General features: G+C 38.4%; 2 protein-coding genes across 4 annotated transcripts in view; both read left to right on the top strand.

The window, feature by feature from the left end:
* Window positions 1-5,715: 5,715 nt before the first annotated feature.
* lactb2 (lactamase, beta 2) lies at window positions 5,716-10,476 on the top strand. Its single transcript, XM_084913441.1, has 7 exons — window positions 5,716-5,943; window positions 6,467-6,627; window positions 6,824-6,944; window positions 7,211-7,389; window positions 7,944-8,092; window positions 8,558-8,645; window positions 9,227-10,476. Exons 1-7 carry the CDS (start codon window positions 5,822-5,824, stop codon window positions 9,268-9,270), a joined length of 864 nt encoding a protein of 287 aa, XP_084769567.1. The 5' UTR covers window positions 5,716-5,821; the 3' UTR covers window positions 9,271-10,476.
* A 1,229-nt stretch (window positions 10,477-11,705) lies between these two features.
* LOC146368107 (nuclear receptor coactivator 2-like) overlaps window positions 11,706-15,732 on the top strand; it is a 54,655-nt gene continuing 50,628 nt past the window's right edge. For 2 of the 3 annotated variants that reach the window (XM_084911697.1, XM_084911695.1), the window contains exon 1: window positions 11,706-11,860. The gene's annotated coding sequence lies outside the window, so the exon portion shown is untranslated. The remainder of the gene's footprint in view (window positions 11,861-15,732) is intronic. The other variant, XM_084911698.1, reaches the window with a different exon arrangement.

The following is a 15,732-nucleotide window of genomic DNA, read 5'->3' as shown; positions in this document are numbered from 1 at the left end:
ATGATTTTTGTGAAAGAAATCTGTCAGCTATGCCAAGAGGCAGGAATCAACCTGGTATATAGAGATGAGAAAGTGTCTATCCTATCTCAGCCTTCTCTGCGATGGCAGAGATTTCATTGCTGCATCCTCAGAAATCATCTACAACAGTAAAAGTTAATATTACACTATGAAAATAAAAGGCTTTAAAGGAGACATGCTTCTCCTTTCTTCCCCACTTCTATAACCTCTCTTTACCACGGTATGTTTTCTCTACCATCTCCTTTCTCCTCTCTATCTCATTCATCTCTCCCTCTCTACTACTTTAATTTGGTATCACATTAAGGCTCCAGAGGAGAAAGTTAATTACGCAGCATTTTGAATTATGAATCGCGATACAGTTTAGTAACATATTGCCTCATTTCTCATTGCAGACTGAAGCTGCGACTAGATTTTTCACACTTACTTTGCAGGTATCAGAGGTGCCATGTTCGGTGGGATCTTTTATATTAGGTGAATTTTATATTAACTCGATATCATCTTTTGTCAAAGCCTATGTGACAGATGAGGGGTTTCATTCCAAAGAGATATATTATATGAATTAAATATGGAGAAGAGATTGCTGTCTGAAATTCCTCAAGTCATTTTCTTTTCTCAGTAGTAACACATAATAAGCCTATGGGAAATGGCAGTTATTATAATGTTGTAATAATGTAAGAGTAAACAGGTGTTGTTTTTGTAATTGCACAGGGCTGTGAGAATAATGGCAATTTCCCCTCTGATCTTAGTCTTTAAAAGACACCGTTTTTCTACTTTTGCCTCTGCGCATTACAAGAGTGGATTCTAAATCAAACAATATGCGACTAAAGTGCAGACTTTCAGCTTTAATTCAAGGGATTTTACAAAACAACGGCTCAACTGTTTAGCATTTACATCCATTTTTATTCATAGTCTCCCATTTTCAGAGGCTCAAAATTAATTGGACAACTGACTGACAGTATCATGGCCAGGTGAGACCTGTTCCCTTGTTATTTCATGACAAATGAAACAGATATAATATTTGAAGTTAATTCAAAAGAGCTGAATATGAGGTCCGAAGAGATGTCAGTGCAAATGAGGTAAACCATCATTAGGCTGAAGAAATGAAATTAAACCTACTAGAGAGGTAGGAGAGACTTTAGGAGTGACCAAATCAGTAATCTGCTGTACGCAAAGGCGTGAAAGACCACAGAAGATAAGAAAAGTGCACGATGAAAGATTAATTTATGTGGTTAAGAAAAACAGCTTCACAACATCCAACAAAGCCAAGAACACTCTCAAAGAGGTAGGCGTGTCATTGTCAAGAGACACCTTCACCAGTGGAGGTAAAGAGGGTCTACAACAAGCTGCAAACCACCTACAGTTACAAACAACAACAAACATTATTTGGACAAATAAAGCCAAGATCAACTTGCACCAGAATATAAGGAAGAGAAAACTATGATAAAGAAAAAGTATAAAACATTATCTGTCGGACAACACGGAGGTAATGTGACATGGATGTGGAATCAGCCCATGGGTCAATGATGTCACTGCTGATAGAAGCAGTAGGATGAACTCTGGAGTACACAGGGTTATTCTCTCTGCTCAGATTCAGCCCAATGCTGCAAAACTGATTATACTTCACAGTGCGAATGGGTACTGACACAAAGCGTACTGCAAAAGCAACCCTTATATTTAACATGATGCTAGCTTGACCAGTTAATTTTGAGCCTCTGAAGATGAAACAGAACAAAAAAAACTTCAGTCAAAAACTACCAGTCCATAAAAATGGACATTTAAAACCAAAATCGTCTCCATGATAGGATCTGGATCTTTAATGTGTCAGGCCACTGAAGTTTTACTCATTAAGCTTTCAAATTAAGATGCCATGACAACCCACTGTCTGCTTTAGACCACAGGAGCAGTCTGCGGGCCTCTCACTCAATACCCAGTTTGTATAAATTATTACAAGTATGAACACAGCTCCTCGTAAAGATGAGTGCGGATTTGTCGTGAGATCAGACTCCCACATTTACACTCTATACTGTTCCTGAGCTCCTCTCCCACCCTCTTTCTCTCCCCCAGTCATTTACATTTATATTGAATTAGAAACCATGGTGGAGAGCGAGTGGAGGCAGCCGAGACTGATTATAATGGGAGATTACGGGCCGACTGCACCACCATTATGTTGTGTAATTACAAAGAGAGAGAGAGAGGGGAGGGTGGGGCCGTTGGATTCCCCAGTTGCCAGGGTCTATTTCATTTAGGGAAATAATGTCTCGCTGCTTTCCCCTCCACTTATTCCACCTGTAAATATTATAGAGAGCTGAATCCTTCCCTCTTTTATGCCTGATTTTATGGGTCATGATTTATGGGAGACAAATATCAGACAAGGTGTTAAGGGGGATGTGTGAGTCGTCCATCAGGCGATTTATCGCTGCATCTCGATCTGCTTTTGGCTTCGTTTGACTGCATCGATCTGATGTTGTAATGCATGTAGGAATCCTGGTCATGCACTCAGGAAAATACCTAATGACCTCAACATAATGGAAAGCCCCTTGGAAATAATCATGTGTTGTATTTCCCTTTATAAAGTGATGTGGGAGGGAGGTTACAGAAGAGGTGTAGAGTTTATTTCCTGTATTAAGAGAATAGTAATAGCCAAGAATGTGTTGGTCAGTTAAAATGGAAATTACAGGAGACACAAATAAAATATCCCTCCATAAAAATCCACTAATGGTTAAGCTGAATTTAACACACAGTAAAGACCTGAAACCCAAACAATAAAACTTTAACAGATTAATGAATTTTCCACCCACTCTCACCAAAGGAAACTTTATTTCAGTTTATCTATGTGGCACTTTAAAGATTATAGGGTTAAAAGACATTCAGAAAAAGAACATTTAGTCCTTTATGAGTAAGAAGGGGAGTATCTGTGCCTTCTACCTTTCCTTGTCTTTTTGAAAATCCTGGCTTCATGAGTTCAACACAAGTTTGTAGCGATGCCCAATAATCAATCAATCATTAAACATGAATGATTTAGTCCAGGGGCATGAAACCTGAGTGAAACTTTAACTTGCTGATTTATTTTTTACTTCACTATTGTCCTGAATGTCCCTCAAGAACTTCATGTGATGCCTAAAAAAAAATAAACAAAACAAAAAAATAAAAATGAAGGTCTCCATCTGCCTTCTGGTCCCCATCTGACACACAGTCTTGAGTCTTTAAATGATTCCCCTCTGTTCTTATGATGAATGTGGACATATTGTTACAAACTGTTCACAACTTAAGCCAACAAGCTATGGAGTTACAACTGACATTTAGTGCTAAACTGTGTACTTTCTAGTCCTTACCAATTACAGTCCACTGTTTAGAAAGTTGCTTGTCATCACGCCCACTTGCACTGCATATCTCACAACTTTTTGATTCCATCTTAGTCTGTAAGAGATCCCCTTCTCATTATAGGAAACAAAGCAGAGGCTGTCAGCATGCATAGCTCACCATGTTTAATCTGAGTGTATGAAAAGATAAAGCTCTTGAAATCTGCTTTAATTAAGAATTTAAAATGATAAAAACTGATTCCAAGTATGTGTCATGTGTGATTTTGGTAGCATCTTTAAGCATACGCACTTATCTCTGCGATGTTTTTGCACTAACTCTTCAAACATACTGTTGACTCCACAAACTATTCATATGAAATCCACCAGCCCGGCTGTAAAAGAGAGATGCACGTTTAATCTCATCTTGAAGATTAAACTATCATCGAAAGAGAAAACTTAGCAAAGGACACTTATTCAGACATCCAACAAAACTAACAACAATATTCTGCAAATGAGTACTTTCTGTAAGGCTAACTTCTAATACTGTGTAGCACCGTTATCCGTTGTACTATCTAGCTGATGTACAGTTACATAGATTTCAGAACATTTGCTTTGATTCGGCGTCATTGTGGTGAAATCTACGAGGCAGTGGGACAGCTGATTAAATGAGAAAATGAAATGAAAAGCAGAACAAAATAACTCTTTTAATTACATTGTCAGGCATTTTGGCATTGATGGGTACAGAGTGGGAATAGCGCCTAACTTAATTCTAAGCGTCAAATCACATTTATTCAAACAAAATATAATGAATTTCATTCCCAAATTGCCTCCGGGATCATGTCTTATAGTACCTATAAGCAAGTTTTCTTATTTGTTGGGCTTAAAAGAGCAAAGCGTAGGGGCTTGATGTAGGACATTCCTGGAACACCTCTACTGTCTCCAAGAAGAGACAATGGAGAATCAAAGCAAAGTCCTCAAAGGTTTCTGATAAAAGCCTGAAGTGGTCAAATACTACCAGCATGCAAATGTTTGTTTGTTTTTTAAAGCAGCACTCTTCTGCTCATCCAATGGACATAATTCCTCTTAGCATACACTAGCTTGTCTTTTCAAGCTTGTTGTGCTTATGTAAACGATATATGTGTGGTTTCTACTGACTAATGCACACAAATTGCTACATAGAAAAACTACCAAACATGAACACACTTTTAATGAATGAGCAAACGAAGCAAATGAGCCAATAAACCAATGAGCTTCTCAGAGAAGGCTAGTTCATAACATCTCTGTGTACCCGTGAACCCACTGGACTACAAATCAGAGTATTTATTTTATTTAAACATAGCATTAGTGCTGCAGTTTAAATAATAATAATAATAATAATAATAATAATAATAATAATAATAATAATAATAATTTTGTAAAGCTGTTCTCATCTTATGTGTTCAGTCCATGGGCCTGCTGCAAAATTCCCTTAAAACAATTGCAAAACTTTCTTAATGTATTCCCAAATATATATATGAAACTTCATTAACTACCCTGTTTCAAACAGTTTTTAATGATTTTGACTGACCTGAAACCGCCCATAGTTCAACTTTCAGGATTAATGACAGCAACATTAGCCATTCGACCAGATAGTTGTCATATTTGAGGTTAAAATTAATAAAGTTACAAAGCGTGATTATCCTTAATAATACTCAGTCTGACAAACACTGATAATCTTGGATTTTTAATTATATATTCACAATGTGCCAGCCTGGGTATGACGTGACTCAAACTGGACAATGGCCCCATCTAGTGTTTGGTTTTTACTATTGCTTGTAAAAGACCGGTTTAGTCTTTACCGGGATTTTTGGAGCTGTCATTATTTTTCTCCTATAAAATAATTTGAATTATATAGAACTGGGTTATGTTCATATATGGCACTAATATACACGGGTTGTTTGTTGAATGGGCTCAAGCAGTACTGACCAAAAGAAAAGAAGGTCCTTGTTTTAACCGGCAAAATATCTAAGAAAGTGACACGAAAATGCTGTGTAGGGACAAAGACATTAACAACAAAGACAACAAAGAGCAGTAAAACCACAGAAACCTTTTTTCCCCACAATCCACACATGCCTATCAAAAGTACACGTGTGAAAATGTGAGTCAGTCAGATGTGGTGGGAGATGTAAAGATGCGATAGGTTTACCCAGTCAGTTTCGAATTGAAAAGATATACTGTAAAGTACAGCATGAAATAAAGTGACAATAATAATGTGAAAAAGAACATAAGATAAAAGGCACAGCAGTACTGAAAGCAAGCTTTAAGTGACACATTTAAAATGGGTGATAGAGGATCGTGTTAAAACACTGACGCGGATGAGCGAGCTCAAGACTTTTATTTTGAAATCTTCCTTAGTACGTACAGGAAGTAAACAAGTTTTATATCCTGTATGAGATTCTCCTGAACTTTTACTTCTGTGTGTTTTGTTATTTTGTACTGTTGATAACTTCACGCCAGCTGGAGCTATGAGCGCCATTATTCCTCGCATAGAGCAGTTGTCTGCTAGAGTGGTTCGGGTTTTGGGCTGTAACCCAGGACCGATGACTCTGCAGGGAACCAACACTTACCTGGTCGGCACGGGCAAAAGGTGACCCTAGTCCAGCCAGTAGTGACGTTTATCATTTTCCCAAAAGGAAACATGAGTAAATGTGTTGTCTGTTTAGCTCATGTGTATTTGAAAGGGACTAGCTGGCCAAAAACTTGACACTCCTTTTCCGTGCAATTTCTTAGCTTGTAGAAATCGGCGCTAATGCCAAATTCCATTTAAAATCTTTTAACTTGAGCGTTTTCGCGCTTCTGGATAATAAAGGTGACAGATAGAACAAAGCTGAAAGTGTGAAATTAATTGCCAGGGTGTTTTTGTTTCTTCGGCATATACTCAATATAATAAATAATAATAGTTTGGAGTAATATTTAACAAAAATAGTAGACTACGTTTGCAGTGAAAAGGAGCGCTTAGTTCTCTGTAATGTGAATAAAACAGCTATAAAACAATAGCCAACTATAAGACAGAACAATGGAGTACTCATCGGTAGAGTTGGAATATATGAATATGCATAGTTACCTTTAAAACCCTTTGGGTGAATATATAATGAGCAATTATATTCCAGACGGGTGCTGATAGACACGGGGGAACCTGCTGTGCCTGAATACATCAGCAGCCTGAAACAGGCACTGAAGCAGTTTAGCACCAGCATCCAGGAGATCATCGTCACACACTGGCATCACGACCACACTGGTGGAGTAGAAGATATCTGCAGGGACATAACTGGTGAGCCCCTGAATGTGTGGGTATAGTTGGGTTACTTCACCGTTCATCATTACTGTATTCGTGAAATCTATCTAAAAGCCACCTTCTAATGAAAAATCTGTTATTAGTTTAGTGAATCAAAAACTGCCAGTACTTTTTCGGCTTAGAGACTCAGTGAGTCAGTATTCATTTCTTAGGGGTTTTTTTTATCTTGCAGGTTCTGAGGTCCGAGTCAGCAAACTGCCTCGCTCCAACAAAGCAAGAGAGACAGCAGGAAGCAAAGACTACAATTACCTAAAAGATGGAGATGTTGTTGAGACGGAGGGAGCCACACTCAAGTCAGTTCAGTTTTTACACATTGTGAATTTATAAAAGAGCATTAAAAATACATCTGTCATAATATACACAGAAGAACAATAACTCAAAGACTTTTTCAGGGTGAAAATGTATAAACCAATATCATGAAAATATGCTGCATTACCAACAAAAAATAAAATTTGTTAATATTCCTTTAGTTATGGTTATTATCATTCTGCACACTGACATGGCTTTTGTCTGAATCTACAATCAGACAATTGAGCAGAGAGCCATTTCTTTTTCCCAGAGTGCTTTTCACTCCGGGCCATACTGATGACCACATGGCCTTGGTGCTGGAGGAGGAGCGGGCTATCTTCTCTGGAGACTGCATCCTGGGCGAGGGCACGGCCGTGTTTGAAGACCTCTACGACTACATGAAATCTCTGCAAATCCTGCTGGACTCGGAGGCTGACCTCATCTACCCTGGTGAGCAAGGATACGCTGATGCTTGGCCCTCTGTTTTATTTCTTAAAAAACACTCTGGATAATGTTTTTTTCCCCCCTCAACCTGTTTGCACACAATCACACAATCTTGTGGTACATCATCACTACACCAGTGAGAAATGTATATTTTAATAAAAAAATGTAGGTAAGGCTAGTTTGATACACCATTCTGCAGATACCATGCTGTATCACAGATCATCGTCTCCATTATATTAGATAATGGTGAATTGTTTTTCCATATTTATTGCGAGGAGTGTTTCATGACATTGTTATGAGTTACTCTATGACTTCCACTTCTAAGATCTGCACCTATTCACTCACAGAAACGCCTCAAATAATTCTTTTTTTATTTTTAAACCAGTGAATATTTACATTATTTTCAAAATAGCTGCCAATAAATTGTCCGTTGATCGACTTTACTTGTTTCAGAGCTACCGGCTGTGCTTCTTTGAGTTCTGCCTCTCTGACGTGCATTCATTTAACAAAGTCTTTCCGATGACTGGAGAAAAAGCTTGCTGCTGCTGTTCTCTGTGCAGGCCACGGACCTGTGGTTCAGGATGCTGGCTCTAAGATCAGACACTACATCAGTCACCGGAACCAAAGAGAACAACAGATCCTGGCAGCCATTCAGGATGGAGCAGGAAAGCCTTTCACTTCCATGGAGCTTGTCAAGATTGTGTACAAGGTCAGGAAAAACCTTCTTTTCCTTTGATGCTGTTTCCAGCTTGTTGTCAAAGGTAGACTGGGTAGACTTTTACCAGTAATACAGTCTACCATCTTTGACCATGGAAGCAATCTAATCCCTTCTGATTACATTCTAAATGGGCTGGCACTGCTGTACTTGTCTGATCTTCTCGATGTTCACACTCATTGCAGAGCATTTGTTTCTGCTAATCAGATGATCGTCAGTATTACAAGATATAGACTTAAAAAGAGAGAGATTAATAATAACTCGGAATTAAATGCAGAATTAAACGGTTTCTTGAAATGTTTCTGTTTTATTAATGGCTGCCTGTGAAGCACTTTTCTCAGCTCTGGTGGTTTAGAATGTGCTATACAATTGACTTTGACCTGATCCCATACAGACTGGTCTGTTTTGAGGCTGGATCACAAAAAAATGACACTGAAACTTGTGTTGCTTTTCTCTCAGGACACACCTAAACACCTGCACCAAGCAGCTAATGTGAACCTGGTTCATCACTTAAAGAAGCTGGAGAAAGAAGGCAGAATCAGTCTGGGTATGGTCTCATTTACTTCCTTTACAAATAAGTTCCAGCAGATACTGTAATGATTTAAATATGATCCAACAAAATAGACATATCTCACCATGTTTTTTTTTTTTAATGCCTCAGCTCTGGCAGCAGCTCTTTGTTGCTGCTGGGAAATTTCTGCTCATTTGGTACAAAGGTTTACTTGGACTCAAAGAAGGCCTGATTAGATTTTGGTGACCAAAGATCAAAGTCATTGTGACTTCACATCCATCCTATTCTTTCGAACGTGATATATCAGGAATATCTAGGGAGGGAGGAACATGATTATATCAGAGATACGTGTTCTCTTAGGCTCATAGATGAACTGATAAGAAATCAGTGGTCAAAGTTCAAGGTAACTGTGACCTCATGAAACCAATTTCTGTCCTGTAACAGATGAGTCTGAATAGACAGGTTGTAAACTTCAACATGCATGGTGAGCAGAGGTATACGACTGCAAGTTGGTAGTTTTAGTTACTATACTTTAGGACTGCAGGTTAATTATAACTGTGCTGCTGTAATTTAGAAAATTTGGCTGTGACACAAATATAAACCTTTCTTTCCCGCAGTGAACGAATCTTCACAGAGCAGCAAATGGAAGAGTAATCTGTGACGTCCACTGACAGTGAGATGAAATGGAGCATTGGGCTGGGATTTTCAAGATCAACAGCTAATGATTTTTGAATGCGAGATGATTGCTTTCAGCGCTGTGTTTGTGCTGTACACCAGTGCTGATTGAGAAATGTTCTAGAGGAAAAATCTGTTGTATTAGTCACACCCGTTGCTTCAGATATTTCACAACTCAAAACACACAAGACACAGAAAACAAAGGGACTCACCAGGACTGAGCTGCAGCCTGTGTTATAGTTAAACAAGGCTAAAGATTTGCCTCAAGGTCAGCCGCCTGTGGCCGCATGAAGAATTAACCTCATCCTGAAGTGTGATCAGAGTGCTACACTTCCCCTGTCCCCCCCCTAATTAAAACTGCTTAACTGCTTCTATGTCTTCTTTTTTTGAGTTGAGGCTGTTAAAGTGAGCTTTTTGTGTTGATTTAAAAATAATTGTCAGCATTGTCTTCCATTTAACAATACTTTCTGGTCATGTAAGTGGGATAAGTAGGATTTATACAGTATAAAATGAATGTACTGTACTTTATTTTACTGAGTTTTGTATATTATGAAGCCCAGAAAGTAAATAATCTCATAACATTTGTCATTGAGTTGTTATTTATGAGGCTGGCACTTCCCTATCACAGGTGTGTTATTGCAATATCTCAAGAAAAGTTTCATGTGGGTAAAAGGAAATTCATTGCTTAACTGTTCAGCTGTTTCTGGGTATAGAAATTGTTTTATGCAGGCACTCGGTTAAGAAAGATTTGCCAAATAAAGCATAAAGTGTGTGTATGGGAATGGGAACTGGGGAAAATAAAACATTTTGGTGCTTTCCCAGACTGTTGATCGTGACACAATGAGAAATCTAAATTGTGATGTGTACAGAAATATATTTATATTTTTCCAGCTGTTTTCTCCCTTTGCGAACTTTAAGCCGTCTGTCTTTTCAGTCATGTTAATGAATCTCTAAACTTTGTACTGGAAATGCTGCACACATTTTCAGTCAGTCGCTAGGTGGCAGTATCTCTTAATTTTATGGCAAAATTCATCGTACCATGGTCAGTTACAATAATTTGCATTATAATTGTTCTAGTTTTTTTAGAAACTTGTTTAAAAAAAATATTATATGTAAATATGCGTTGGAATACTGTGAAAAAAATGTTACAATTAAACTGTGAGTGAATTATGTACATTTTGCTCATTTGGGATTCAGTTGTGTCTTTACTGAAAATCTCTCACCTTACACTAAAAAAACTACAGTGCATAACTAATGCAGGACATTTGATGGACACCTAACACCTATACCGTGTATTGTGGACAGAAATATAATTGTAGGTTTAATTTGTGAAATACACTTTCACATATATAGGCCACTGTCAGAGCGTCTAAATCTTGGAACTGTATGAGCATGTTTATGGCATTCACTAAATATTGGCAAAGGGAGAACGTGTATTTAAGAGACTACAGGAAAAATATTTTGTAAGTTACTAAGTACTAACTACACCTTACATAATACATCTGGAAGCAGCGGTGTCAAACAGGGGGCAGAACCAGCCTGCAAGAAAGAACCGATCTTGCTCACTTGCAAAGTTTGTTTGCAAATTTCAGTGAAGTTATTCATAATTTCGCACTGCAATACCTGGTGAGTCACTGTCAACAAAGTTCTAATTATAGATTAAAATACTACAGCTGTTTAATTCCAAGAACTCTTACTTCATGTCCCCTGTTCTGGTCTCAAACTTTAGGATAACGGGACTTTCTGAGTTGCATCAAAGATGGTGAAATCGGCTTTCTGAGCCTGTGTCTACTACAAATGCTCCACATATTGTCGTTTTAAAGGGCTTACTGGTATTCTACTGGTATTCCTAATCTGTTGACTATGACTGTGACGGCCGGTTGTCTTGTTTTATATTTTGGCCACCCCCATTTTTTTATATTAATTTGTAATTTCGGTTATATTAACTTTCTGTTGTCTTATACAGCTGTTTAAATGCGCTTTATAAATACATCTTAATTAATTATTTGCACATCTGCGTTAAACTGTAATGCACACGTAATACAACATATTGCTGAAACTGCGTTTTTAAAAGTATCAAACGTCGTTCACCATTTGTTCTATAAATGTGAATGTTTCCATAACAAACGAAAAAGAAAAAGGGGACTTTATATGGGTGTCTTATTTTGGTGGTTTACTTTTCTTTTATCGCAGTCAGAACTGACAAAACAAAAAGTCACAAACTATCTCACAAATAAAATAGAAATAAAAATTGCCTTCAGGGCTTTTAGTTCAGTTTTCCCTTTGAATAACTAGCTGACGGGAGTTTGCGTGCACGAGTGAGGCTGAGAAAGGGCGAACTGCAGAGACACCCAGCTCTGCCGTGTGGTAATGAGATGAGTGGAGGTGGGGGTGGTGGCGGTGGAGACGGAGGAGGGGGGTCTACTGGTAAAGATAAACAGCCAAGCCGAGGAGCCTCTGAGCCAGATGAACATGGCGGCTCCGGTCCAGGACGCCGCTGCCGCTCCGTCCCGCTGACCGACATCTCCCCGACGACATCCCGCACGTCAGGCACCCACGGTCTCCCAAACTCTCAGGCAAGTTTCCCGTCATTCTCTTGACCCCCACTTCTCCCATTAGTCCCACCTCCAAAAACACGTATTAACGTAAGGGCTCGTGCAAAGTGTCCACTAATTTAAATCGAGTTCTATACTAAAATGTGCATTTGTTGTTGTTGTTTCATGTTTTTTTGTTTTCCTTCATGGCGGTTCTACATTTTTATTGGGTAGTGAAAATATACCACAGGGTTAATTAGTTGATTACAGGAAATAACGTTATGTTCGTCCAGTATTTAAACGCGCAGGTCATTCATCCGTGTTCACGAACCGGGTCTGACGGCGAGTATACTTCGCTGTGTTTATCAGCCAAATCGGCTGATTGACAGCTATCACTACTGAAACGGGGTTTCGGGCGAAACTAGCTCGGTGGATAAAAATGCTAATTTCCGTTGGTAACCTGCCAAATGCAGGACTAGGGTTCAAATGTTCGGCAGAAGAAGTGAACGCCGATTGGCTCTGCTGTTTGTTTAAGATATTTAAGCAACTGTGTTACAACGGCACAAATATCCCAACCAGGACTTCGCCGTTTAACTTTTAACGGTTAGCTGTTTAAATCCCCTCTTCCTGATCGAGAGAAGCGACAACTGCTGGTTTATGTGAACCTCCGCAGCGTTCAGTGCTCGCTTGTTGCTCCTGTTAAAGTTTCATATAATCACCCATAATTAAACCCTCGTTGATCACAGATGGGTTTATCAGATTAAGACAGACATATAATTGTTTAACAGTGAACATTTTATGCTATTCTCACACTGGTTCATATCGCTTTGACTTCCTCAAGCAACTCAGGCGTCAAGCAAAACAAACGCAATCGTACACTTCCGGTTTGTAGTTTCAAAGTAAAACCAGAGACGCTCTAAAAGAGCTGTTCCACTTCCTATTACTAATCCCATTGAACAGAAATTGGCTGAAATTCTGCAGCGGGCCCACATAAATTATTTTATTTTTGGAAATACAGAACACAGATCTAATATTTGTTTAATGTTCAGACTCTTATAAAACAACTTTTATGTCCTATTCTCATAAAAACACTTCTGTTAATACATGCTAAGTAATTGTTTAGAATTTGTGGCACTTTACCAAATTAAAACAAGTTGTTAAAAGCAAAGTTAACCCACAAGATACATTTTAAAGTGTGTACATGTAGCAGCTGGTTGTGGTGGTCAAAGCTAACTGCCATCAGGAAATAAAATTTTCTGCTGTTGTTTCAAGTTTTAAGCCTGAAACTAACATATCAGCTACAGTGAAGCAGTTCACAGCCATGTACCCAAGTCCCTCAAATACTTATTTCACTATAATTAACCCATAAACAAAGACCATAATGGAAATGTTAGAAGAAAAAATGTTTAACCTATAAAAAATTGCTGGGATACCTCTATAGGATGCTATCAGAGGTCCAGAGAGCTAGTGTTCTTCAATATATTAAAATTTCCCTGTTTTTGTTGTTAATTCAGTTTAAAGATACAATTGTAGGTAGTTCATAACTTGTGTTATTTCATGATGTTATAATTCCAGCATTTAGTAGAATGATGCCACAGTTTAAATGACTGTTAATAATAGATTTTTAATAATTAAAAAACAAGTGTCTTTTCCTTTTCTTCCATCTAATTTGACATAGTTTATCAGCTAGCTCTACTGTGTTGTGAGGGGATGCTTATCTCTCCAGAATGTGTTTTTTTTTTTTTGCAGCTTTGAAGCTGCAAACAAACAATAATAAAAAGGCTAATTATCTGAAAGAACATGTTATTTCAAGTGATATTATCGTTTTAGTCCAGTGGGAATAGTCATAGGTGAAAATCCATTAGAGACTGGTAGATGGATAGAAACTACTGACATTATTATCGTCATCATTTTTTTTAATGTATTTAAAGTCATAACAGGCTATACTCTGTAAAGATGGGAGGACGTCTGCTGGTTTGTCAAGAAGGGCATTGTGTGATTTGAGACCAGGCGTTTAGGAAATGAGGGATATTTACATCAAACTTGCGTCTTTTTTTCATGACATATGATCCTTGAGAGTGCTTTTACTTTTGCTTTTCCTTTGTTATATGTGTATGCTGTTAAAAGCCAATTTGCAAAGCAAAAGCCAAATGATTTGCACTTTAGAGTGTCCAAGTTTGAGATATTACAATCATCCCTCTTATATATTCAGCAGATTGCTACTTTTTGGACTACATAGCATGTGTATGTATGCTAACAGGACAGCATAGAATGAGGAGTGCGGCTGTGACAAAAACACGTCGTGCAGGTTTACGCTGAAAAGAAACACTCACAGCTCAGAACGTATTGTCTTGCAGTAAGGTGGGCCTTTTTAAATGCAGGCATAAGAATTTGTCTTTATTTGCTGTTGTGCTGGTTTCTCTGTGTTTGCTATTGTGCAGGTATCTTACTACAGGAAACCTGTCAGTTTGCCTACGTGACAGGTGCCATCTGATTCCTCTGGAAATGTTATCTTTGAGGGCTGGGCTTATGATTTTTTTTGGGCTCTTTTAGGCTTATTTGCTCTTCCCGGCACCCCAAACTGAACTTTGAAAGGGATTGCGACATGTAGGCCAAGTGTTCAGGTTCTGTTTAACCCTTCTTTCTGTACCTTTTTTCTCTCTAAGGGGTTAAGAGGCATTATGCTATTTATGCATAGAAACAGTTAGGCAGCACAAAATACTGTGCATGCTTTGTTTTAGTCAGGGATTCACCTCTATCTGTTTGCTCTGTGTTTTTGTAACGTTTTTATTACAGTTACAGAGTAGTGTCTTGTCTGATTAAATTCTGGTACATTACAATACAATGTTCAATGCCAAAACTACCTTATAGTGCTGCAGCAAGAGTGCAGGAATGTTCTTAAGTCCAAGATCTTAACACAAATTTGGCAGCCTGCCCAATGAGGGATCCTTAGTGGCTTGAATTCACTAAACCACATGAGGGCTCAAATAATGTCCTGACCAATGACGGCAGCAGCAGGAGAAGGAGGAAGGGCAAGGCTTGACTGTGCATTTCTCCTCAGTTTGTTTTCTATGACGTTTTATCCTGGGACAGCAAGGAAATAGATTCACACATTTAAATCATAGCCATCAATCCCTGATGTTATCCTGGTCTTGGATTTAAAATAAATCTAGTCCTAATTTAATGTCTTTGTGAGTGAATTAAATCAGATATAGACGTGAAAGTAGTGACAGACTATAAAACAAACATGCCAAAATTGTAGCTGTAGCAAATTCAGGTGGTGAGCACTGGGTTCCGTATCTACTTAAGAGCAAACGTTGCCTTCAGTGTTTCTCACCCACAAGCTGATATTGTTAATTTGGGAATGATTTCGGGGGGTATTTAAATACCAGCACAACTGGTTCATCTGTACATCTACTAGTATTTACCAAGGGGTGTATGTGTGGGTGTGTGCATGCTTGTCGACTTATCTGTGTTTGTTTATGTCTGTCTCCTCTCTCTGCCACCAACTTATCAGACACACTCTGCCCCTGGCTTTCTGTCACGTAGCAGAGACAGTCGCCTTCCAGGTCTGATCCTCCTGAGACCAAGTGCTCTAATTAACCACACACACACACACACACACACACACACACACACACACACACACACACACACACACACACACACACACATGCACACACCCATGTCACTGACTCCCCTGAAAGCTTCCTGTGGTGCCTGAAAACCATAATCACTGTAATATTCCCTCAGCAAAATGAATCTGCAGGATATTGTTACAGTATCTGATGATAACATACGTTTTAGTTCTAAATCAAAGTGCATTGACTTGCAGATTTGAATACAAATTATCTCCTTAAACATTACTGAATAATAGGAATTAACATAAAAAAGAGTCTTAGAATAGACTTCAT

This window comes from Perissodus microlepis, chromosome 18, assembly GCF_051167445.1.
Source record: "Perissodus microlepis isolate ML-2025 ecotype Zambia chromosome 18, ASM5116744v1, whole genome shotgun sequence".
NCBI classification, from domain to species: Eukaryota; Metazoa; Chordata; class Actinopteri; order Cichliformes; family Cichlidae; genus Perissodus; species Perissodus microlepis.
This window is presented reverse-complemented; position numbering and strand designations above follow the sequence as displayed.

What these genes read in the sequence shown, in the direction of transcription:
- lactb2 (XM_084913441.1), top strand. Translation starts at nt 5,822, where the DNA reads ATGAGCGCCATTATTCCTCGCATAGAGCAGTTGTCTGCTAGAGTGGTT. An exon ending in CTGGTCGGCACGGGCAAAAG is followed by an intron (nt 5,944 to 6,466) that starts GTGACCCTAGTC and finishes ATTATATTCCAG; the next exon opens with ACGGGTGCTGATAGACACGG. An exon ending in TTGTCAAGATTGTGTACAAG is followed by an intron (nt 8,093 to 8,557) that starts GTCAGGAAAAAC and finishes CTTTTCTCTCAG; the next exon opens with GACACACCTAAACACCTGCA.